The sequence below is a fragment of the Podarcis cretensis genome, assembly GCF_951804945.1.
Source record: "Podarcis cretensis genome assembly, chromosome: 14".
NCBI lineage: Eukaryota > Metazoa > Chordata > Lepidosauria > Squamata > Lacertidae > Podarcis > Podarcis cretensis.
Window position 1 is genome coordinate 28,458,045 of NC_137183.1, and position 26,238 is coordinate 28,484,282.

General features: G+C 44.0%; 1 protein-coding gene across 3 annotated transcripts; it reads left to right on the forward strand.

Annotated features, from left to right (window-relative positions):
* The first annotated feature begins 714 nt into the window (after positions 1-714).
* Positions 715-26,238, forward strand: LOC307202770 (NADPH oxidase 5-like). 3 transcript variants are annotated; one of them, XM_079952993.1, is made up of 18 exons: positions 715-967; positions 1,134-1,533; positions 6,777-6,900; positions 7,486-7,636; positions 8,276-8,486; positions 14,025-14,259; positions 15,235-15,388; positions 16,899-17,074; positions 17,418-17,600; positions 18,619-18,751; positions 20,083-20,237; positions 20,621-20,788; positions 21,691-21,735; positions 22,583-22,707; positions 23,422-23,476; positions 23,584-23,683; positions 25,202-25,368; positions 25,833-26,238. In XM_079952993.1, the coding sequence occupies exons 3-18, from the start codon at positions 6,781-6,783 to the stop codon at positions 25,962-25,964; spliced, it is 2,310 nt and encodes a 769-aa protein (XP_079809119.1). In that variant the 5' UTR covers positions 715-967; positions 1,134-1,533; positions 6,777-6,780; the 3' UTR covers positions 25,965-26,238. The 3 variants fall into 3 exon arrangements, with proteins under 3 accessions (XP_079809119.1, XP_079809121.1, XP_079809120.1); XM_079952995.1 differs by having other exon boundaries at positions 6,777-6,891; XM_079952994.1 differs by lacking the exons at positions 715-967; positions 1,134-1,533 and having other exon boundaries at positions 6,722-6,900.

Here is a 26,238-nt window from a genome sequence, read left to right on the forward strand (position 1 = left end):
TTTGAATTGATATTCAGGATACTCACTGTGGAGTGTGAGTTTATATTTAAGATAATTTAAGTCACCAGTTAAGGTTTAATGTGAAAGGTTATTCAAGGGACCACCTGAGTTAAGGCACAAGATTATTACAGAAGCTGGTTTTCACCAGAGAAAGGAGTATATGTACTTCTTTTAAATGTCCTTTTCCCTCCCATGTCTAAAATAATGTTTTACAGTGCAGTCCTGTGCATGTTTAATTGATTGCTTTTTAGCATGTTTTTAAGCTGTTTCTATTCTAGTTGTAAGCCACCTTGAGTCCCAACAGGAGATAAGGCAGGTAATGATGATAATAATAACAACAACAACAACAGCAGCAGCAGCAGCAGCAGCAGCACAATATAAGGCACTTCTTGCCTTCAGAGGTCACCATAGCAGTGTGGTGGTGGTGGTGTTATAAAAAGAGTTTTCTCAATGGATCAGACAAGGGCCATGTAGTCCAGCACCCTGATCTAGCATTGACCAGATACGCCAGGAAGCTCACAAGTGTTTTTGATGGTAATGACCATTTCTTGTTGCTTGCCCCTTGTGTTTGGAAGTGAGGTATTTTGCCTCTATAGATGTAGGTTCCATTTTTTAGCTTTACTAGCCAAGAGTCGTTGATAGATCCAGTCTCTGTGGATTGGCCTCATGGTTTTGTTTCGTTTTGTTTCTAAATAATGTTGCTAGTGGTCTTTCAGCAAAAATCCCTGTAAGAACTGTGTGTTATATGAAGATGGTAGACAAGAGTGGAAGGAGGATATGAAAACTAACAAAATGTAGCGCAAAGGCAATAAAATTCCAGAAGAATTAAATATTCCTGGCAGTAATGGAAGAGCTATATGATCCCTCTCCCCCCCAAAAAAGTCTATGATCATGTGGAATTCTGATTGTTTAAATTCTTTCTCCTTTGTTACTCAAATGAATAGTGAAAACAAATAGATTTAAATAGGTTACAGTTACAGATAGGTAGCCGTGTTGGTCTGCCATAGTCAAAACAAAATAAAAAAAAATTCTTCCAGTAGCACCTTAAAGCCCAACCTAGTACTAACCTAGTTGGTCTTTAAGGTGCTACTGGAAGAATTTTTTTTTTAATTTTTTAATTTTGTTTTAAATAGGTTACAGTTTGTCCTACTACTTACAAAAGGTTTCATGGACAAGAAGAGGCTAGTCATTATGCTTTTGTTTCTGCATACAGCTAGTCATCAACACCTGTTTCTGGGTTGTTGCCTAAATTAGAGCAGCCTTCTCTGTCTTGTTCAGAGTGCAGTCTGACTTGACTGTTCATCAGCAAAGAAGATACTAAATTTTGCATCTCAACAAATGGCATTTTCAGTATTCAAGTATGTTTAAAAAGTATGTTTAAAATTACTTTTTGTACCATAGGATCTCCTATGGTACACTAGGTTGCATCTTTTTTTATACTGAGTTAGAAAGTGCAAGAGATTCTGTAAACTGCTGGGAGGGGAAAGAAGTCTGAGGAGCTAGACAAAGAAGTCTCTGGGACAGACGTTGCAGGTAACACACAGCTTTTTTTGTTTCCCCCTGAAGTGTGTGGCTTGACTAGCTTGCATGAGTCTTCTGGAGTTACTCATTTTTATGGTCTCTTTATGCTCTCTGCTTTGATGTATATCATCATGTGAATTGCTAGATAAATCTGAGGCAAGGATGTGTGTGCTGATGAATGAATTGTCCTTCCTCTGGCAAGGAGGTTAAATTAAATGACCCTTTGGTCCCTACCCGTCCTGTGATTTGGGTGAGGTACATCATGAAAATCTCATTTCATGATGTTTAAGGATGGTGGTTATTTTTGCCAAGGGAAGTGGATCATTACTTGGCCATGAGTGTTAACAGTCATGCTCAGCTGAAAGAGAACAAACTTATTTGAGACTTAAGTCAATGATACTGCATTAAATGGCATTCACGGTAACAGTCCTCCCCTGAATAATGTGATTTCCATCAAATTGCAGTCTGACAAAAAGAGAGCAGGGTGAATGTGTGCACATATTTCTGCAGTGTTTTTCAGTGTGCACAGAGCTATAATTTTTATAGCCACAGCAGTCTTCCAAGGTAGGTTACATTGAGGCCCAGACTGACTACTCAGTGCATTTCATGACAGTAAACCTGCTTCTCTCATGCCACAACAAATCAACACTTGCCATATTATACCACTGGTGGCTCTAATCAGGTTAAGTAAAATACACATAAACAATTTCTTCTTCAGGCTGGGCTTTACCTTCCAAAACAGGCAGCTTAGCTCTCTCACACATTATAGCACCTTTTCTGCATCAAAAAGAGAAAAATATAAGTAGCTTCCTTGCTGTTACCTGGTTTTGACATTCCCATAGCAACCCACCTCCAACTTTGGTGTCACAAGCTCACCCATCATCTGTTGCTTTACAAGCAGGATTCTGTTCAAAGATGAGTAAAAAGGCTGTGACATGAATGGGACATATTTTCCTGTGTGTTTCTGACAGCTAGAAAATAAAGGCACAGCATCACTCAGGTTGTGTGGACATGATCTAATCTTGCAAAGGTTAGGTACTTTAATTAATGTAAAGAAAAGACAGGTGTCATCACAATCAGCTGCATTTTAAATATAATGCAGCAATAAATAGCCAATCTGAAGCTGAGGATAATGCAGAAGAAAAATTTGTCATGAGATGAGAATCTTGATACTTAAACAAACAGGCAGAGGTTTAACCAAATTGGTTGGCTCAAATCTATGCAATAGGTAATAATACAGCTGCTTCTCTTAGCTATCACAGTGCCAAGCAAGAAGATGGTGTATTTGTTTAGTTGCTCACAGATAAGGCACCAAATAGTGTGATGATTTGGCACTAGCGTCACTGTCACTGTAAGGGAAGACTTGTGAAGTTCATCAAATGTGGCATCCACTTTTAAGTCCATGGGGCTTTAAGCACTCATGTGAGCAACTTGAACTGAGCCAAGGAACTGGTGCAGCTTTTTTGGAACAGAAATTACATGAGTTCTAAATGGAATTCGTTGGTGGCTGTATTTTGGCTCAGTTGAAGTTTCTGAGTCATCTTCGAGGGCAGCCCCACGTAGAGTACATCCCAATAATTCAGTCTGTAACCTACCAGAGCATGGAGTAGAATGGCCAAATAATTGCTGTCCAAAAGGGGACATGGATGGCAAACCAGGCAGAGCTGGAAATAAGCCACCAAGGCCACCTGAGCCACTAGTGACAATGTTGCATCCAGGAATATCACCAACCTACTGGTCTGCTCCTTCTGAGAGAGTGAAGCCCATAGGACAATTCCCATGGCACTAAGCAATAGCTCCTCATAACAGCTTTCTGGAAAAAAACTGCCTTGAAATTAGGAGCAGAACCACTGCAATACAGTGCCCCCAACCTCCACATCCCAGAGCCACTCCAGAAAGATACCATGGTCAGTGTATCAAAAGTGTGAAGAGGCCAATGAGAATAAGCAGGATCCCGCTCTCACCACCTCTCTTGATGAAAGTCATCAACCTGGTAAGCCTGATACGGACAGCTTAAACATAAAAAATTACAGACCTATCTCATTGCTGAACAATGATTATAAAATTTTTGCGGGAATAATGGCAGACAGACTCAAAAATTGCTTAAAAGATCTCATACATAAAGACCAAGCCGGATTCCTCCCAAATAGACAGTTAAAGGATAATGTCAGACATATTATAAATATCATAGAATACCTAGACGTTAAAAATGAAATGCCGGCGGCCTTACTGTTTATAGACGCTGAAAAAGCGTTCGATAACGTTTCATGGCAGTTTTTGTTAAAGTCTATGGAGGAAATGGGGATAGAGGGCAACTTCATAAAAGGCATAAAGGTGATCTACTCTAACCAAACAGCTAAATTAATTGTTAACAACAATCTGACAGACACCTTTAACATTATGAAAGGAACAAGACAAGGTTGCCCTCTCTCCCCTTTACTATTCATAATGGTTCTAGAGGTCATAGCGAATAAGGTGAGATACACGCCAGAGATACGGGGCATTAAAGTTGGAACAAAGGAATATAAGTTGAAAGCTTATGCGGATGACCTAGTGTTATCGTTAGAAGAACCACAAATAAGCGTCGGTAAAGTTTTGGAACAATTAGATGAATTTGGCAAAGTATCAGGTTTCAAACTAAATAAAACAAAGACTAAAATGTTGGTGAAAAATATAGATAGGAATACAAAAGAGAACATAGAACAGGAATGTGGAATTAAGATCTCAAAAAAAATCAAATACTTAGGTATTTGGTTAACTTCAAAAAATATCAATCTAATTAGCGATAATTATACACCTATGTGGAAAGAGATTAAAAAAGATCTGGATATATGGAATAGGCTAAAACTTTCATGGTCTGGAAGGTTGGCGGCAATCAAAATGAATATCCTGCCAAAAATGCTGTTCTTATTTCAAACCATCCCAGTAATTAGGGGATCCGTGATCTTTAAAGAATGGCAAAAAAATCTTTCAAAATTTATATGGCAGGCAAAGAGGCCAAGAATTAAATTTCAAATACTAACAGGAGAGAAAGAGGGGGCTTTGCCGTACCAAACCTAAGATTATACTATGAGGCTTCCAGCCTGTGTTGGCTTAAAGAATGGATTACTCTGGAGAATTTAGATCTGTTAGATCTAGAAGGCTTTAACAATAGATATGGTTGGCATGCTTACTTGTGGCTAAATAAAGGGAAGGTCCATAAAGGATTCTCCAATCATATTTTCAGAGGAGCACTGCTTGAAATTTGGGAAAAAAATAAGAAACTTCTAGAAAAGAACACTCCTTGGTGGTTATCCCCAACAGATATCTTAACAATAAAAAAGGTAAACATGGAAGCGAAAAGGCAAACATATGAAGACATATTGATTAAAGCGGAAAAAGGTTGGAAGATCAAATCATATGATGAACTGAAAGATAGACTAACAGGTTGGTTGCAATACCATCAGATAAATGCACTTTGGAATGAGGACAAAAAATTGGGGATGAACGAGAAAAAATCTGGATACCAGACAGAAGTATTAGAAGAGAAAACTAAACTGTTAGCTAAGATGTATAATTTGTTGTTAGAATGGGACACAAAAGATGAAGTAGTAAAGGAGGTAATGATAAAATGGGCCATGGACGTGAGACATAATATAAAGTATGAAAAGTGGGAGAGGTTATGGAACAGAGGAATGAAATTCACAGTGTGTACCACACTAAGGGAAAATTTAGAGAAAATGATGTATCGATGGTATATCACACCGGTAAAATTGGATAAAATGTATAAAAGCGGAAATAAAATGTGTTGGAGGTGTAAACAGAAGGAGGGAGATTTTTACCACATGTGGTGGGCGTGTGACAAAATCAAAAAATTTTGGGAGCTCATATATAATGAATTAAAAAAAATCTTTAGGTATACTTTTTCAAAAAAACCAGAGGCATTCCTCTTAGGAATAATTGGAGATGAAATTAAAAGAAAAGATCAAAATTTATTTCAGTACGCGACAACGGCAGCTAGGATATTGATAGCTCAAAAATGGAAATCAGTTGAGATTCCCACGATCACAGATTGGCAAACAAAATTATTTGAATATGCAGAATTAGCAAGAATGACAAACAAAATCAGACATCAAAAAGAAACAAAGTTTCAGTAGAGTGGAGTAAATTTGTGACGTATATTGAAAGAAATTGTGGTAAATTAAAAACTACAGCAGGTCTAACATAATCCTTGTTATGCATAAATTTTGGAAATGGAAACTGCAGGAGAAGAAAAAATGTAAGAAAACCGTAGCAGGATAGGGGGGAGGTCAAAATGCGTGTTAAGGTAAAGGTAAAGATACCCCTGCCCGTACGGGCCAGTCTTGACAGACTCTGGGGTTGTGCGCCCATCTCGCTTAAGAGACCAGGGGCCAGCGCTGTCCGGAGACACGTGGTCACGTGGCCAGCGTGACATCGCTGCTCTGGCGAGCCAGAGTCGCACACGGAAACGCCGTTTACCTTCCCGCTGGTAAGCGGTCCCTATTTATCTACTTGCACCCGGAGGTGCTTTCGAACTGCTAGGTTGGCAGGCGCTGGGACCGAGCAGCGGGAGCGCACCCCGCCGCAGGGATTCGAACCGCCGACCTTTCGATCGGCAAGCCCTAGGCGCTGAGGCTTTAACTCACAGCGCCACCTGCGTCCCTAAAATGCGTGTTAATGCAGTGTAAATAAGTGGATGATACTTAACATTGATTGATAAGAGTGTTTACTGTTTATTTTTATATGCCCTTTTTTCTTCTGTTATATGTTTTTTGCTTGTGTGGAAATCTCAATAAAAAAGCAAAAAAAGAAGAAAAAAGAAAACAAGAAAAAAAAGAAAGTCATCAACCTGGTAAAATGAGACACAATCTTCTCAGTCTCTTGAGATAGGTATGACTTCCAGGGAAGCACTCCAGGTACAAATGAAGGGCCATAACTCACCTCAAAAGCAGATTTCAGAGTATGTTTAGTTTACTATTCTGTTTTTACTAGCATGTGGATGCCATTCATATTTTCTGCCTACTATACTTTCTGGCAATAAAATCTTTGCTGTCACTAGGGTGCAATATCTAATTGCTAACAAAACACTGAATGGCTGTCCTCTTTAACTAACATGTTCCGCCATACCTGGGATGGTTCCTTCACATTACTTACAATGCAAAGTTCAGATCAGAAATCTTAACAATCAGCCCAAAGTTGACTGCCAAAAAATAATAAGAAGAAATTAAAGGTCCTGCTGGTTTCCAATTTCTTAGCACCATGAACTTAGATGATGACACAAAGTGGCTCGAGTGGGTAGCCAAACAGTTTGAAAGTATCGCCGGGGAAGATAAAGAGATCGACCTGGAAGAATTCAAAGCTGCTCTCAAGGTGAAGGAGGCAAGTTTTGTCAAATGGGGTAGGAAACCCAATTGGGCTGAGGATTGTGACAATGCAACGATGTTTTTGCTTAGAACGGCCCCTGTGTGAGGAAATACTGTGAAGATATTTGGCTTCACCCCTTTTTTGGGAGGGAATTTGTGCATATAGATTTGTTCCTGCGTACCTGGAGATGCTTAATTGGGAATGGTGTGCAGAAGAAGGGTGGCTGATGGAGACTAGGAGGTCATGGGCAGAGAAGGAGGGTGCTGAAGAGCAAAATCAGCAGGGCGGGGGGAGAATGCTGGCATCAGTAGGGACTGAAAAAGTAAGGGAATGTTGAAGATTGGGGGATTTGGGATTAGGTCAGAGTGGGGGCCCCGTTTTTCAGAACCTATTTTTAATAACCAGCCAGATCTCCCTTTATCTGAAAGTCCCCTGTTCACTAATATTTCAAGTACTCAATTGCTTCTATTCCCATAATATTGAAGCAAGGTCTAAATAAAGACTAGTGAGAAATTGGAGGGTGTGTGTGTGTGTGATTTCCACTCCTGGATTAACCCCCACCCCCCAGTTGACTGCAAACATTTTTGCCCTCTCCTATAGTCCTTTTTCGCTGAGCGTTTCTTTGCTTTGTTTGACTTGGATGGAAGCGGCACCATCAGTTTGGACGAGCTGCTGGAGGCCTTGAAGCTGCTGGTACATGGAAGTGAAACAGACAAACTCCGGTTCCTCTTCCAAGTTTATGATGTGGACGGTAAAATTCCAAAACAGCACCCTTGTTCACTTGCATTTTGTCAAAACAATATCACTGTTCTGCTCAGCAATGGCACTTTAGGGCAATAACTACCAATGCTCCTGGCTTGGTCCATTCACATGGAATGGTAAATGACTACAGCAATGTTTTATTATCAGATCAGTAATGTTTTTGTATCTTGAAATAAGTCTTCAGAAATTGTATCAAATTGTGAGCTATGAAATATGTTGGAGCATTTACAAAGCTAGCCCAGCATGTCCAAATCCATTGTGTTGGTTGTTTCTTCAGTGCATAAAATAATGGTTATGAAAAAGTCCTCAGGGTTTTTTTTAGAGGCAAGAATATTCTAGTTAAAAGTGATTTCATATTTGTGTGTGAGAGTGTGTCATTGTTGGGCTTGCCTTTGTCACTACTGCCCATTCACACCACTGCTTGCACACCTGGAAGCAACAGGTGAACAGGCAGCAACAGGAAGGAAAGGGAAGCAAGAAAAACGAGAACACCCCATGCCTCTCTGGGCCTCAGACAAGCTCTGCATGGGCCTGTGTTGTGGTAATCCAACCTAGAGGCTCCAACTGCCTTAAATCTTGCCTGTTGCAGATTTATTTGATTCCAACTGGAGATCCTCTTCCACTGTAGGCAGTGGGTCCATTGAACCTGAAGAATTGCGCACGGTCTTGGAGTCATGCCTGAAGGAGAGTTCAATATCTTTGCCAGAGAAGAAATTAGATGACCTCACGTTAGCCCTTTTTGAGTCGGCTGACTCTGACAACAGTGGGTCCATCACCTTTGAGGAGCTCAGGGAGGAACTGGAGCGCTTCCCAGAGGTCATGGAGAACTTAACCATAAGGTATTTCCTCTTCCACCTCCTAATCCAACTTTTCTCAACCCACCTAATGCCCTCCAGATGTTTTGGAGAAGTCCCACCACTCCCAGCATCATACAGTCATGCTGGCTGGGGTCCATGGGAGTTGTGGCATTAAAACAGCTGGAGAGCACCAGGTTGGGGAAGACTGTATCCTGTAACCCCAAATTACCCCCTGAAAATGCTGCTTCACTGTCCTCCAGCAGCAGCAAGGCGGCACCGGGGCTCCCTCATCCTCAGTTCCGTCTTACAATTCCTTCTGCCACTTACAGGGAGGATCCATCCCATCAAACCAACACTTTCTTATTTTTATTTTTTTAAAAATTTACATCCCGCCTAATTTTCAAAAGAAACTTGAGGCAGGTAACAAATCCAGCCAACACAATGATATTGACATATATAAGAATCCCCGTTAAAACACCCAGCATGAGATTAAAACAGTAACACAAAACACCAAAACTACTGTAACATATTCCAAAACAGCCATCACAAACAAACATCAAAGAGAAATAAGACAAAGACAGAAATGTTATCTGAAGGCCTTCTTAAAACAGGAACTCTTTTTTTTACCAGCTGCCTAAAATTATGCTGGGGCAGGGCCTGACACGCCTCGCTTTTCTTAATTTCTCTAGTTTTAGGAAGTTGTGCACCCGTCAGACCAAAAGCTTGGGCCAAAGAGTCTGGGAAATACCAGCAGCAGAAGCAGAAAGAAGGTGGTGGTGTCAGGTTTCAGTTGCCATCTCAGCAGGCTGGGCGGCTGGGCTCATGAGAGTTGTAGCTGCAGGCAGCTGGAGGGCACCATGTTGGGGAAGGCTGCTTTGAACCATTGACTCAGCCTAGACAGGTCATTTTCATTGGCAGCCTAAGAAATATTTTCCCCTTTGACACCTTGAAATATTATTGCCAGCAGCACCTGGGGTTTAGAAATAATTACCCACCCCTGCTTGCTTCCTAGGCGAAGAAACTCGCTCTGGGAGCCTCTTTGAAGGAAAGTTGCACCCTTTTCCCTCAGCTGCAGCTGCCTGCATTCTCTTGGGGATGAGCTGCATTCCCCTGCTATGTTTCAGCTCTGCGTAATTGGAACTCTTGAGCCTGCTGCCGCTGCTGTCAGCTGTCATTGCAGCGGAAATCTGCTGCGGCTTGCAACACTGGGGCAGAGAGGACTTCGGTTTCCTTAGCAGATGAAAAACAGCCAAAGCATCTTGTGGCACCCTAAAGATTAACGCATTTATTCCCACAGAAGCTTTCATGGATGAGAGCCTGTTTCGTCGGATGTGCTTGGCTGTGGGTTCTGCCCAGCGAAAGATGCCGCGATAAATCGGTTCCCATCTTTTAAAGGTGCCCCAAGTCTCTCTCGCTGATTTGGTTGCAGGAAAAAAACTAGAGCAGCTGTCCCTCTGGATTTCACAAAGGATCAGTGGTCGGAAGGAGAAAACTCCCTTTGGAAAAAGAGAAGGGCTGTATCTTTGTCTCTAGCTGCTTCCATGTTGGAGCCCTCTAGCATTGCTGGGGTGTTGCTTTTCTGCAATTAACCAGAACCAAAATAAAAACTTAGTATAGAGCCATATTATCTAGCAGTAACCTTTCCTGTGGCCAAGACGGGTCCTTTGCTTACTCATAAGCAAGTCCCATTTATCATGGATTTTCAGCATCACGATTTGAGTGTTTTGTCCTTGCAGGTTCAGCCTGTTTTGTTGTTGGCTCCTGAGAGAGAGCCAGAGGGAAATTAGCAATGAATCGCCTCTCTGAGCTATAGCCTCCGTGTCAGTTTCTTTTTCCAAAGCAGTGCCATGCCTATCCGTGACCTGGTGCCAGATGTGGAATCATCGGAAGACAAACCAGACACCCCACAGGTCAATGACCTTGAGGAGCAGGCAGGTTCCCCTATAGGGGTCCTCTGGGTTGATAACTGCTGGAACTGTAAGAGGAGAATGGCAGCACCAAAAGTTCCAGTTCCAAGCCAAAGTGCAATGGCATAGCATGCATCTATGGGCCCAGTGTGGGTAAGGAATCCTCTTGTAAGGCATCCCTGAAACTCATTCAGTACCAGAAGTAGCTGCCAGGATGATGTCTAGGATGCCAAAGTATGTAAGGTCATCCTCTTGAGCCTTCTAGTTGCTGGAAGCAACACAGGTCTCTGTCTCCTTGCTCCTGAATCTAGTTCCTTCTCTTTATACCATGCCTAAACTCCCTGTCATGCTAAATGTTAGACTGCTGCCTGACCTGGCGCCTGGATCATATTTTGGACCTAAACTGCTTGACCTTGGTTTGCCAGACCGTAATACACCTGCAATCCTGCTTAAGCCAACTGGGACCCAACCGCAGCTGAGCTGCACTAGAACATGGCAGTCCTGTGGCTATAGAGACCAATATGGGAGAGACATGTTTTGTTGCAACTGGGGCAGATGAAGGCATCTGGGTTTGCTGCTGCAGATGCACTGTGGCGTTTCTTCTCTCTGTGCTCTTCCCAGCAGTCATTCCTCCTCTGGTCACTGCTTGAGGATATATGATCTGTCTCCAGGCACTGCAGTCGTCCACAAAGGATACCCACAAGGCAGTGTTGATGTTGCCAGCTTTCATGTCACATTTGCAAACATATTTGTAGCACAGAGCTGGTCTGCCAATGGACCTGGTGCCTGAAGCCAGCTCCCTGTAGAGCATGTTCTACCATCTTCCGTTCTGTGGATGGCAAATGACAAAATAGCAGTGAACGTCACGGTTAAAGAAATAGGAATGTGTGGAAGCTCACGAGCTGACCGATCACACACATGGAAAAGCTGAATCTGAAATATCTGCCTGAAATACAATAAAGCCTACATCTGGAAGCGAAGAATGTCAGTTCCAGAGAGGAGCCAAGGCAGAACCAACCTTTACCTATTGCTTTATTTGAGAATTCCAGAGGGCTTAGACAAAGTCCAGTGGACTTTTCTTTGCGTTGAGCATGTGGCAAGGACTAAGTCATGCCAAATCTGGGGTCTGCTGTCCAGTTCGGTGATTTACTTGTCAAGCGATCCTTGGGCATCACACAATGGCTTCTCTAGTCTAAAAGAGGCACGACAGGCTGCAGCAAGAGGTTCTATCGAGCAGATCCTGCATCTTTTGAAATTTCCTTATGTGATAGCAGTCCTCTGGTACTGGAGTGAACCAGCAGGTGGCTCTGTGTGATCACTGAGGCTAGAAGCCAGACCCCCGAGCTATCATGCTCCAGTATCTGAATACATATTGCCTCACCCAAGGCAGAAACATCCACCCATTGGCCATTCTTCAAGTCAGCCCACATATTCTTGTTCCCAGTAAGCCACAGTTCAGCTGCACCGTGTAACAAAGCTTTAGAACAGCAGCCGCAGACAACTCGTGCAAGTGAGCCAAGCCACATGCTATGTGGGAAAGTACATTTCCCTCTGTGCTTTTCCAGTTCACCTGCCAATCTGCCCCTGGGAGAAACTACAGTGGTACCTCGGGTTAAGAACTTAATTCGTTCTGGAGGTCCGTTCTTAACCTGAAACTTCTTAACCTGAAGTACCACTTTAGCTAATGGGGCCTCCCACTGCCACCAAGCCACTGCCACGCAATTTCTGTTCTCATCCTGAAGCAAAGTTCTTAACCTGAGGTAATATTTCTGGGTTAGCAGAGGCTGTAACCTGAAGCGTCTGTAACCCGAGGTACCACTGCATTTTCTAACCCCCAAATGGCAATCAGTCATGCTGGGAGGTTGAAGAAAACAACTCAGTAACAGTGGTTGTGTTACACCATATGTTGAAAGCACATGACTTTCCCCAAAGAATTCTGGGAACTGTAGTTTGTTAAGGATGCTGGGAAGTATAGCTTCTGAGGGGGTAAACTACAGTTCTTGGAATTCTTGGGGTGGAGGGAGTCATGCAGTGGCGTAGCGTGGGGGGTGCAGGGGGGGCCAGCCGCACCAGGTGCAACATCTGGGGGTTAGGGTTGTGGGCGCAAATCCACGGGTTAGGGGGCGCAAATCCACAGGTTAGGGGGCACAAATCCACGGGTTAGGGGGCGCAAATCCACGGGTTAGGGGGCGCAAATTACTTGCCTTGCCCCGGGTGCTGACAACCCACGCTACGCCACTGGAGTCATGTGCTTGTAAACAGAGGGGAGAATGTTCTCAGATGTCCCCTCTAAAGAGCCTGTGGGAAAGCAAAACCTTGTGGCAGAAGTAAGATTATGTGAACTTGCCCACCCAATATCAGGTCTATTTCTTGGTATATTTAGGAACCTAGAAGAGCCTGATGGATCAGGCCAGGGGCCTGTCTGGTCCAGCATCCTGATTCTCACAGCGATCAACCAGATGCCTGTGGGAAACCTGCAGGCAGGATCCGAGCACAAGAGCCCTCTTCCCTCCTGTGGTTTCCAGTCCTGCCCTCTGTCCCATCCTTTATCCCACCAGCCCCAATAGGCAGCAGCTGCTGCTGTTGCGCTCAGGGTTATGCAAGCTATGTAGCCCAAACAGGTCTACTGAGAACCCCAAGGTTTGTAGACACTGAAAAATATTTACAAAGAAAACCTAAGAGGCCCCCGCCAAGAAAGAAAGAAAGAAAGAAAGAAAGAAAGAAAGAAAACTCAGTTCAGTTAAGGTTTCACTTGTGGTTTATAGAGTCCTGAGAGCTCTATTTGCATTCATGGGTTGAAAGCAAGGCTTACGTTCTAGTGAGCGATTAAAAGAGCAACTGTTTGCAGTATGATATGTGCATCGGGGAGAGATGCTCTCCTGAAACTAAGCTGGAAGGTGTATGCTTCATTAGGGCGTGTTGAATTTTCCAGCTTTCAAATTCCAAAAATAACTTCGGAACTCAAAAGATGTTTTGCTTAAATCAATATAATTCAGTTTTGCTTGGTAAGTAAGATGTGTGAAAAATTGCCTTAAAAAAAAAAGATTGCCAAGTACTTGAAAATATGTTATATATTATTATTAGTAGTAGTATCAGTAGTATTATTCAATATTATTCAATATTATTATTTATTTATTTATTTATTTATTTATTTATTTAGCATTACCTGACATTTTCAGAAGGCAGGCTTAAAATTATTGAGTTTTCAGATAGCAGTTTATGTGCTTATTCATCAGATGTAGACTTACCAAGCTGCATGTTGTCCAGTCACATCAATAATAGCAGATTCATATTCTTCATACCCCAAACCATATTTTTAAGGCAGCTTGCTGAAAAAAATTCAAAAATTAAGTTTCACCCCCTAAAACCAGGGAGAGGGCCTTCTTGGTAGTGGCACCTGCCCTGTGGAACAACTTGCTATCAGATGTTAAGGAAATAAACAACTACCTGACTTTTAGAAAACATCTGAAGGCAGCCCTGTTTAGGAAGGTTTTTAATGTTTGATGTATTTATTGTGTTTTTAATATTCTATTGGAAGCCGCCCAGAGTGGCTGGGGAAACTCACCCAGATGGGCAGGGTATAAATAATATATTATTATTATTATTATTTATTTATTTTATATGGCATGCTTCATGGTCTCTTCTCTCTGGGTCTTTCTCTCCCCTCTCGCAGTGCTGCAAGCTGGCTAAAGCCCCCCACTGCTCTCAGGAAGAGCCACGCGCCACGCTACCTGCGCCCAGCCTATTGGCATAACAACAGGAGCAAGCTTCTCTTCCTGGGCGGCTACCTGTGCGTGAACATCATCCTCTTCACCTTTGCGGCCTTGAAGCATGTTGACTCTGGCCCCTGGATCATGTTGGCCAAAGGCTGCGGTCAGTGCCTGAACTTCAACTGTGCATTTATAGTGGTGAGTAACGCGATGTATTCATTATGTAGTGAATGTCTTAAGCATACAGAAGTGGCCGTGGTGGGTCAGAGCAGAGGTCCGGCGAAAAGACGGCGCCAGAACAAGTTAATTCTCTCTGTTTGTATTCTATGCTGCTCCTCTAAGGCTAATAAAAACCCACAGCCTCCAATAAGTAACTCAGGTGGTGAGTATCAGCAAGATCTGAGCCACAGTAGGGCTACTGAGAAACAGGAAGGCAATATTGGCCATGCTGGGGAGAACCTCAAGTTTTACAAAAGTTCAATAAGTCTTTAAAATATTTTTTCAACCCATTGAGGGCTGAAGATACTCAATAAGTTGAGTGTTAGTTGGAAAAACAAAAAAAGAAAAGGTTTGGGAATGCAATGGAGTGTCTTGGAGAAGGGCATGGCTGGCTCGGCTACCATGATACTCCATTCCATACCACCACCACCTATGGTTCCTATGGAAAAGAACACTTTGTTGCAAGTCCCCTTATTGATTTCTGTCAAATCTCGCCTGTTGCTGCTTAGGTGTGCTTTGAATGTTTGAAATAAACAGATTCGCCTAGTCCAGTAGTGTGGTGGGTGCTCCCCTAAAAGAAGCTTAACAAGTTCTGTCACCTCTTTTTCTAGAAAAAAAGCCCTGGAAGCTGTATCCCTGATGCTGCGAAGAGCCACAACCAGTTAGGCTATATAGCTAGAACAGGCTTCCTCAACCTCGACCCTCCAGAAGTTTCAAGACTACAATTCCCATCATCCCTGACCACTGGTCCTGCAAGTTAGGGATCATGGGAGCTGTAGGCCAAAAACATCTGGAGGGCCGAAGTTGAGGAAGCCTGAGCTAGAAGGACTAAACTTTTGACTCACTATAAATCCATTTCATATGCTGGTGGAGCACTGTCCTTTTAGAAGCATGCCTGGTGCAAACATGTGGCTCTTCAACTAACTTCTACAGCTATTTTCTCCCCCCTTGAAGGTGCTGATGTTGCGCCGATGTTTGACCTGGTTACGGGCTACCTGGGTAGCCAGACTTCTGCCTCTAGACCAGAATGTCATTCTGCACCAGCTAATCGGCTATGCGGTAGCGGTTCTAACAGCGGTTCACACAGGGGCCCATGTAGCCAACTTTGGTAAGTGACAGTTTTCTAATTATTTATTTAAAATATTTTTATACAGCCTTTCAATCCTACCATGTGTCCTTTGAAGTAACAGGTAGGCCTGGGGTTGGGGGGTGGCTCTCTGAACTTTCCACCTCCACCATAAGGACATAAGGAGAACAATGATTTTAGCCACCCATGGGCTGCTCTCTTGTGTTTTCCCTGGGTTGCTTGCATCTTTTTTTAGGCTGCAGAAAACCTGACTTTTTTAAAGAGTCCAATAACACAATCTCCACAGGTGTAAATGACTTAGCACTAATCCCCCCTTTTTTTAAAAAAGAAGAAGTGTAGTTTTTACATGTGCAGTGATGTCTATTGCCTTGCATATCCACATAGGCACACTTGAACTACTGCCTTTGCCCATGGTGTCATTTTATCAGTATGTTGCTTCCCGCCCCCCCATCAGGATTTTAATTTGCGCTAAAACACCTATTTTTAAAAACTGAAATATTCACACGCAATAATGCGTAAATCAGAAATGTGTGGGGGTTTTTTGCATACGTTAATGTATCATTGTGTGTTGTTTCTAAAGGCTGCCTGCTCTAGCATTTCTGGGCGGTACCATTTTATCATCTCGTTCGCCCACCCCAATCTTCCAAGTTGCTCTAAAACTCTTTGAAACACCTGTTTAAGGTTTTTGACGCAACTGTGCCATAGCAGTTAAATAAAAATGTGCTTTAGTGCATACCTGGACAGTTGTTTAAAATTGAATTGTTTAAAGGTCTAGAAGATGCATGCTCTGGTTCTTCTCCAACATCTTGCTCCTTGCTCCCATGCTTTGATGTGGGCAGAACGGATCAGGATGTTCACATACAAAAAGTGCTATCTGCTTGAAGAAAGTGTGTGCACTCCCTACATTCCCTGCCTACACAAACAGACATACTGTCTGCTCCAACATGCCAGGGGCTTATGGGAGTTGTAGTCTAACTATCATCTGGATGATACAAGGTTAGCAAAGGCTGTCTTAGAGCTTCATGGTTCATATCATAATAATATATCATCATCATAATAATTATTTATACCCCGCCCATCTGGCGGGGTTTCCCCAGCCACTCTGGGTGGCTTCCAATAAAATATACAGTAATGCATCAAACATTAAAACATTAAAAGCTTCCCTAAACAGGGCTGCCTTCAGATGTCTTCTAAAAGTCTGGTAGTTGTTGTTCTCTTTGACATCTGGTGGGAGGGTGTTCCACAGGACGGGTGCCACTACCGAGAAGGCCCTCTGCCTGGTTCCCTGTAACTTGGCTTCTCACAGTGAGGGAACTGCCAGAAGGCCCTCACCACCGGACCTCAGTGTCCGGGCAGAACGATGGAGGAGGAGACGCTCCTTCAGATATACTGGACCGAGGTCGTTTAGGGCTTTAAAGGTCAGCACCAACACTGAATTGTGCTCGGAAATGTACAGAATGCTGTTATTGCGGTGCTAGTCCACTGCACGACTTGAATTCTCTTAGTGGAGGTCTTTCTCTCTCCCCTGTAGTTAGAATGTCTCAGATCAAAGGCACTTATCAGCTTTGGGAATACCTCTTCACCACCCGGCCTGGGATTGGCTGGATTTATGGAACCGCCTCCCTCACGGGCCTCATGCTGCAGCTCCTCATCGCCCTTATGCTGGTGTGCTCTAGTACTTTCGTCCGCAAGGGTGGCCATTTTGAGGTGACGTGCTTGACTTCCTCCTCCTTCCTGTTGCTTACGTCATTTGCCTTGCGAGTCAAGTAACTCCCAAGTGTCAGTGATCTCTTTTGAGCTTTGCTTATTTTAAATTATCGATGTGCTCTTCGTCCAGTTTTAACTTCAGGCTCATCCACATTTCCACTTGTCCAGTGGAAACTTCAATCCACAGAAAAAAATGATTGACATTTGAACCGATTCAGCGGGACACAGTGGGTTTTCCTGGGGAAAGTGGTGGGGCAAGCAGAAGTGTAGACAAGCCCTTAATCGTTCAAAACACCTCCTTGCTCTCATGAATAAGTAAGATGCCCTTCTTTGTCACCAGCAGGTCTTCTACTGGACTCACCTTTCTTACATCTTCATTTGGGCTTTGCTAATTGTCCACGGTCCTAATTTTTGGAAGTGGTTTGTGGTACCTGGATTTCTTTTCCTCTTAGAGAAGATCTTCGGTGTTGCCATGTCACACGTTGGAGGACTGTACATAGTGGAAATCAACCTCTTGCCCTCAAAGGTTTGCTTCCCAAACAATGATGAATTAAAAGGGGAAATGTGTGAAAATACCTAATTTTCCGAAAAGAGTAGATGTGGAAGTAAGGTGGCTTGAGCATCTGATTTGATTTCCCCAAGCTTACAAAGCATTCTGATTTGTTTCAGGGAGGTTATAGGATGTTGTGTCAATCCCAGAGTTTTCCATGCATTTTTAACATCAAATTCCTTACCCCAGAAATTCATAGCATCCTAGAATTGCAGAGTTGGAATGGACTCCATGGGAAATCTAGTCCAACCCTCTGCAAAGCAGGAATCACAGCTAAAGAATCCCTGACAGGTGGCCATCCACCCTCTGTTTAAAATCCTCAAATGAAGGAGAGTTCACCACCTTCCAAGGTAGTACATTTCACTGTCAAACAGCTATTACCGTCAGAAAGTTATTTCTAAGGTTTAATCAGAATCTCATTTATGGTCAGGTTGTACTTTGCAGAGCAGGAGAAAACAAGCTTGCTCCATCTTTCATGTGAATGCCTGTTCAGATATTTGAAGAAGGCACTCATATCACCTCTCATCCTTCTCTTCTCCAGGCTAAACATACCTAAATCCCTCAATTGTTCCTCATAATAACAATCATTCTGAATAGAATTATTTTTGAATGGATTTGCTGTGCAAGAGCACCACATCCACTGTAAGGCTGTATGCGTACCATACATTTAAAGCACATGACTTCTCCCAGAGAATCCTGGCAATTGCAGTTTACTCCTCACAGAGCTACAATTCCCAGCACCCTTTACAAACTACAGCTCCCAGGATTCTTTGAGGGGGAGTAATGGACTTGGAATGCCTAGATCATGCGCAGCCTCATTGTGCAACCTGAATTTGCTGACATGCGACAGAATCCCAACCTGCTAAATAGTGACCAATTGGAATCCTCCTATGAGCTGGGCATTGTGCTTCCAGGTCATATGCAAACATGTTGTTCCCTTAGTGATGGCATTTCCCCTCTTCACATGTGCCCTATCTTTCTCTTTTGGATCCAGGTGACTCATTTGGTGATCAAGAGACCTCCGTTTTTCCACTACAAACCTGGTGACTACGTGTACCTGAATATCCCAGTCATAGCCAAGTATGAATGGCATCCATTCACCATCAGCAGTGCTCCAGAGCAAGCAGGTAGATCTCAAGCCAGCCGGAAAGCAGCCTGGGCTGGGGTTTAAAGGCAAGGGCATCAAACAGCCCACACCAACCTGGCGCCCTGCAGGTGTCGTGGGAACGGTTGCACTCAGGTCCTGCATGCATGTTTCCCATTGAGGCACCTGGTTGGCCACTGTGAGGACAAAGCATTGGACTAGATGGATCCAGCAGCTTGATCCAGCAGCCAGGCTATTCTTGTGTTCTTCTTATTATTATTATTATTATTTAATGAATTTATATGCTGCCCTATACCCAGGGGTCTCAGGGCAGTTCACAGAATAAAATCAAGATATAAAACCACACAATACCTAATAAAAATAAAAACAGCAACCCAGTACCTTTCCACACACAAACCCCCCCCCCCCACATTTTAAAAGGGCATAGGATGTAAATCGGATCAACCAAATGCCTGGTTAAAAAGGAACATTTTTGCCTGGTGCCTAAAGGTGTATAATGAAGGTGAACTTCCCTGGGGAGAGCATTCCGCAGATGGGGAGCCACTGCAGAGAAGGCCTGTTCTTGTGTTGTCACCCTCTGGACCTCTTGAGGAGGAGGCACATGAAGGAGGGCCTCAGAAGATGATCTTAGGGTCTGGGTAGGTTCATATGGAAAGAGGTGGTCCTTGAGGTATTGCGGTCCTGAGCCATTTAAGGCTTTATAGGTTAAAACCAGCACTTATGCCAAGTCCTCCTATCAGTCCCAACCAGGACTGCCAGAAGCTATAGTTGAAAACATCTGGAGGGTATCAGGTTGGCGAAGGATGGTGTAAAAATCTTGATATGTAATTCATCTGGTCCCACTGTCTGTCATGCCAGGAAGATAGAGTCCCATGCTATTGTCCCAGAGCAGGGCTGTACAGATCTACTGAAGCAACCCACATAAATGCTGCGATAGGTTTCTCTCTGCAGAAATATTGATAAAGTCACTTCTCTCCCTAATCCCCTTCTTGTGAGCCAGGCTTGATATTCCCATTGGTTTGTATGTGTTATGAAATTAACGTTGGTCCTGTTCCTACTCTTTTCAAAATCAAGTTTCCAATATTCCAAAAGGCTTGCAAAGCTCCGATCAGGCTCAGGACGTTTCAGGTATAATCCCTTTCCTGGTGTCTCCAGCCCACCCAAACTTTGACACCTCATCCTTGAGGCTGCTGTAAGTAAGTGGTGAGTTCCTGCCTCTTAATTTGGGAAAGGTGGCCTTGATCCACTTCTTGCTATGAGGTGGGTTACCTCCTGGCTCTTGGCTCAGTTTAACGAGGACGGCTAAGGATGCTTATGTTCCTCACTGGGTAACCTTCTGCTTTTGCTCCAAAGGGACCATCTGGCTGCATATACGGTCCCTGGGACAGTGGACCAACAGGCTATATGAATACTTCTGGAATCAACAGGAGTGTCATGACCACAGGTCCGAATGGCTGGACAGAAAGGCAAAGGCAAAGAAGAAGAACAGGTCCCAGAAATGGGTGCAGGTTTGCGATTAAAACAACAACAACTCAGTAACCATGACTGTGGGGTCTTCAGTGGCATTTTAAAAATCTTAATGGGTTGATTCTAAGTTAAATTCTGTGGCATTGCACTGGATGAACATGGTACTGGGGGGTTATGGAGTGGGGGTAGAGGTAAAGCTGAGGCTCTGGGCATGCTTGGACATTCATTGCATAGAGAAATCATTTCCGAGGAGCAAGGTCTTTTGTGGGGAGGGGGGTTACAATTTGTGTAGGCAGAATACTGAGCACAACCCATCACTGACTCACCCAGCCCTTGTCAACTTGTGGACAGCAACACAGAGCTGAAGCAAAGCCAAGAGGGCTGCAGGTCAGATCCTGCAGCTCACCATGAACTTTTGTTCCAGAAATGTCTCTTTGGCTCCTCTGACCTGGACCAGCCTGTGGCCAGCAGTTCCGATGAGATGATTGAGATCTTATCTTACATGCCCATCAGGCATCCCAGCTGGGAGACTGCGAGTGTCGGAGCAGCCAGCCAGTGCAAGGAGGGGAACACACAACCCAGAAGAGGAAAGGTCTGGCTTCTCCTGGCAAATATGTGTACATTCCATCCTTGATAGATCTGCCCCTCTCCCCCACAGAAAGGCATACTTCAGCTCTTGCTATGTGGCAAGGAATCCAGAGGCTGTGTGGAAGGGTTTAGTTTCTGTTAAGTAGTGGGTTGACATAGCAGATGACACAGCGATTTCTCCAAGTAGCTCTTTATTTTGTAAGCTGGAATAGAACTGACTGCAAACAGCTCAGCCGGCCTGCTTTTAAAGGCAGCCGGCTGTCAACATTGTAACAACAACAGCCCAGAGTTCCCGCCTAAAATAACTGACGTGGACCTGAGTGAAAACTATCTACAGACCTGAGTGAAAACTATATACAGTATCCCCCTGCTGGCCCAGGGTGAAACTTCACTACATAACAGTTTCCTTCAGGAGTGAGGCTACAGGAGGCTTAGGTGATTCCTTGAATCTTGACAAATGTGCAAGGAGAACAGAGCAGAAGCAAATAGACTCCTAAGACAGACATGAAAATTTTCACCAGTTCCCCTGTGCTTCCAGGCCAGTGTCATATAGCACTAAACTCATAGCTCTATTCCTCTGTTTCTGAATGAAAAAAGTTCAACTTCTTTCATCTCTCCTTGCAGAGTACTGGTTTCAGACTTACAGGTAAATTGGCCTCTTAAGAAAACTTGTATTAGGGAACACTGTGAACTGGCAGGGTATATTGGTGTGCTTTTTCTGTATATATATATAAAATTTGTTTCCTTATTCTTTGTTAAATAATAATAAAAAATTAAAAAGAGATAGGGAAAAAATGAGAAAGCAAAAGAAACAATAATTTACAGTGCAACCCACCCCTAAATAGGGCTCTTTTTTCTAATGGGATATGGTGGACCTTTCGCTAACAAGAACATATTCGTTAACAGATTCCTGGCAGGCTTAGTGAGAATCAGAGACTCTGTAACATCAAGGTAAGATCTGCTGCTGCTCTATGAAATGCCTTGAGCACCCACAAGCAGGCCAGGTTCTGTACAGAGTTTAGAAGCATCTCTTCCCCAGAGACATTGGGGGTGGGGGTGCAGGAGGGAGCAACCAGGTATCAGGAGAAAGCTCAGGGTGTATCAAGTAGCTGAGTACAGAAGTCAAAGTTTGTAAGGCTTGATAAACGGGCAGGCAGGCACTTGAAGAAAAAAGAGGTGGGAATGTGCCCTGGGCAGAGACAGAAGCATATTAGCACCTCCAACACCACAGTTTGTCTTAGCGTGTGTCAGGTGATGCTAAGCTAAAATGTGGGAGAGGGCTTTGGGACAACGTTCCCCCTCTTAAAAAGATGTCTCCTCACTTTTGATGCAGTTTAAATCTCTCTCTCAGAGTGAGAGGAAAGCGAAAGCTTTGCTTGCCCTCCGTTCTGTCACGTAGCCAAATCTAAATAGGCTATATCTGGTGTTGCGGTGACATCATGTTTGTTACACAATCCCTGATGGGCTGGGATCATGCAGAGAAGAAGCCCTTCCAAGAGAAAAGCTGGCAGCAAAACAGCAACCAACAGGAAAAGCGATGGCCGCAAAGACGTGTCCCAGAAGGGAGGGACAGTGGCAGCTAGTGGCAATGGCAGGGGTAGCGAATCCCTAGGCAAGCCAGGCCCCAAATGCAGGCCAGGGTTCTGAACTCCCACAGTTGTGAATTCTTCCTTATCACTAAGAAGACTATTCACTGAAAGCTCAGTTAACTCTGCAGTCCCCAAGGATAAATCATAACATAACAAGCCAGATTTACCCCGAACAGGATCAAATCAATGCCGTGCCGTTACCTCCCCAGTGTTACATCGATGGTCCTTATGGGACTCCCACTCGAAGGATCTTCACATCAGAGCATGCCGTTCTGATAGGAGCAGGAATTGGGATTACACCCTTTGCCTCCATTTTGCAAAGCATCATGTTCAGGTTGGTCTGCTGCAGATTAGAATCAATTCTTTTGTCAAAGTTGCAGAACCTGCATTTTTTTCCCCTTTCCAAAACTAGTTTTAGAATGTGCAATCTTTTATTTGATCAACATCTTCTGCAAGGGTGAGGAAGCCTTTTCAGTCTGAGAGCTATATTCTCGCATGGGTACCTCCTGAGGGTCAGGGCAAAAGCAGGTGTGTCTGTACCCTTGTACAGCAGACTAAATTCCAGCCACAAAAATGCCAGAGGTCATTACAGATGATGCATCTCTACAGTTCATTCAGGTAAGCAAGAGGGATTATCGCAGGTCAAGGACACATTCCAGCCTTCCCTAAACATTCAGGAAGTGTAGCTCTGGGGAGGAAGTGTGGCTTACTGAGAATCTTCATGGATACGGTAAATAGAGAGATCTGCCTTTGGTTATTGGCGGTCTGCATTCCACCCCAAACCCTCTCCCAGCCTGAGGTTTCCCACCCCTGGTCTACTGTCAAAAAGGCAGTATGATTCGAAACCTTGTCTACTTCTTGTAAACCAATACACGCAACTTTTAAAAATGGTTGCAACTTTTTTTAAAAATCGCCATTGAACTTTCCAAGTAATAAGCAACAGCCATTCATTCCTGGTTGTATTTGTTAATGCCAGCTGCTAAGAAAGGCTGGCGATTTTCTGCTCACCTCAAAAGATACCCTATAATTTTTCTTTCTTTCTTTCTAGACACCGTATGCGAAAGCAAACCTCTTCTAGCCAGGAAAACATGAAACTCCTGAAGGTGAGGTGACGTCCTCAGCTGTGGCTTGGATGTTTGTGCAGAAAAGCATTTTTTGCTACAAAAACAATGAACAGCAGTAGCAGTAAGTAAAACCTTCTTGTCTTTAGGTTGACTTTATCTGGATCAACAGAGACCAAAAATCATTTGAATGGTTTGTAAGCCTGCTGACCCAGCTGGAAATCAATCAGGCTGAAGAAGACCCTAGCAGTAGGTGACCAATTTTTGTCCTTGTCTTTCTTTAACCGTGACCCAAACTGAACACCATCCTCAAGAAGATGAACCAGAATGATGCCCCCTGAGGCTTCCAAACTTAAACTGTGGGTTGGATATATTTTGATGGGAAAACTGGACTTAATTCACACATGAACCATCCTAAACCCCCTCCCCCCAGCATCCTTTATCTCTCCCTCCCCCCCCCCCCTCTCTCTCTCTCTCTCACACACACACACACCTTCTCTTAGTGGGGTACCAGAAAACCTGAACTGGCTCAAAACACAGAATTTCTCCAGGCTTTTCCTTGTTGAAATTAATGTAAAAAAACCACACATGCAAAATACCATGTTTCAGTTGACCTCTCAATATGATTTCAAAGAAATGTGTGATGGATCATTGAGGGGTGGGGGCTGTGCAAGGTATGCCCACTGCCTGCCACCACCAATGCTCCTGGCAGCCATGCCACCAGCATGTTCAGCATGCATGAGAAGGTGGCACTCTGTGTGTGTACCAACGAACCAGCACAGAATTTCTCCACATGCGGTAAGATCCTGGGCCAACCAGAGTGGTGCATCTAGTTATCTCCTGCTTTGACTACTGCAATGCGCTCTACGTGGGGCTACCTTTGAAGGTGAACCAGAAACAACAGTTAATCTGGAACGTGGCAGCTAGACTGGTGACTGGGAGCGGCCGCTGAGACCATATAACACCACTCTTGAAAGACCTACATTGGCTCCCAGTACATTTCCAAGCACAATTCAAAGTGTTGGTGCTGACCTTTAAAGCCCTAAAGGGCCTCGGTCCAGTATACCTGAAGGAGCGTCTCCACCCTCATTGTTTAGCCCGGACACTGAGGTCCAGCTCTGAGCGCCTTCTGGCAGTTCCCTCACTGCAAGAAGTGAGGTTACACGGAACTTGGCGGAGGGCCTTCTCAGCAGTGGTGCCTGCCCTGTGGAATGCCCTCCCACCATATGTCAAGAAAATAAACAACTACCTGACTTTTAGAAGACATCTGAAGGCAGCCCTGTTTAGGGAAGTTTTTAATGTTTGATGTTTTATCGTGTTTTAAATATTCTGTTGGGAGCTGCACAGAGTGGCTGGGGAAACCCAGCCAGATGGGCGGGATTATTATTATTATTATTATTATTATTACCACCAGGACCTTGCCCACCTCTTATGTGGAGGAGCTTTATGCACATATATGTTGCCCTGCCCGTGTAGAGCCACATCTCATGAGGGCCAAAGATGGGAAGGGGCTATAGCTCATTAGAAGAGCCCCTGCTTTGTAGTCCCTGGTGGCATCTCCAGGTAGGGCTGGGAGAGGTTTCCTGAAGCCCTGGAGAGCCACTGCTGCCAGTCAGTGTAGACAATACTGAGCTATATGGACCCAAGGTTCTCAGTCCGTATAAAGCAGTTTCCTCTGTTCCTATGCAGCTGGTGGGTTGAGGTAAGGGTCACAAACTCCTGAACCCCCCGCTTCAGATATCTTTCCATGTTCCTTCTGATGAGCAGACCGCTTCTTGGAGATGCACTTGTACATGACCTCTGCGCTTGGCAAGAATGACATGAAGGCTATCGGCCTGCAGATGGCGTTAGATCTCCTAGCCAAAAAGGAGAAGAAAGACTCCATCACGGGCCTCAAGACAAGAACCCAGCCGGGGCGCCCAGATTGGAACAAGGTAGACTTCACAAAGCTACTTTTAACATAATTTACAACACCTCCCCCCCCCCCAAAAAAAACCCCCGGTGCCCCATGTACATATTTAAGCTGCAGCTCCCATCAGTCCCTGACACCAAAACAGCTGGATGGCACAAGGCTGGGAAGACTGATTCCCAAGCATCCTTATGGCTGTGGTGTGAGCTGCTTTTTAAGAACAGATTCTAAGTCAGTATTTCAGCCTGCTCAGTGGGTTCCCTTCGGCCAGGCAGCCTCAGCCTAACTGACCCCACAGAATTGTTGTGAAAATAAAATGGAGGCGGGCGGAACCTTTGGAGGAAGGGCAGAATAAAAATGCATTTTTTTTATTTAAAAAATGCATTTGAGATGCATCGGGGGAGCCCAAGGTGAGGCCAGCACCTTCTTCTGAAGCTTGAAAAGAGAGTTGTTAGATTTCTGTCTTGTATCTCTTTCCGGTACCCCCAGCTCTTTCAGAAACTAGCGAAAGAAAACAAAGGGAAGGTCCATGTCTTCTTCTGCGGCTCTCCAGCTCTTGCCAAGGTCATCAAAGCTCATTGCGAACAGTTCAACTTCCAGTTCTTCAAAGAGCACTTTTGAGCAGCATCCCTGGGCCATCCTGGACTGCGATGTTAAGGCTGCAAGTTATGCATGAGTTAAGTAGGCAATTTGATTTGTGGAAGAAAACATTTGTGGAATAGTTCACCAAGACCCCCAGCCATTTTCAAGTGGTCCTTAGAAATGTTTTTGATAACTGTTGTCCTAGGGATACTTTGTGAATCAACCCTTCCTCTGTGTTTGAATGGGCCAAACTACACATTGTGGTTAATCATGTAATTTGCCATTGAACAAAAAGACATTTCTTTACGAAATA

Excerpts from the sequence above, each read along its gene's own strand:
- LOC307202770 (XM_079952993.1), top strand. The coding sequence starts at position 6,781 with ATGAACTTAGATGATGACACAAAGTGGCTCGAGTGGGTAGCCAAACAG. Across the intron at positions 6,901-7,485 it reads CTGCTCTCAAGGTGAAGGAG|TCCTTTTTCGCTGAGCGTTT; the intron begins GCAAGTTTTGTC and ends CCTCTCCTATAG. Across the intron at positions 23,684-25,201 it reads GGCTGAAGAAGACCCTAGCA|ACCGCTTCTTGGAGATGCAC; the intron begins GTAGGTGACCAA and ends TCTGATGAGCAG.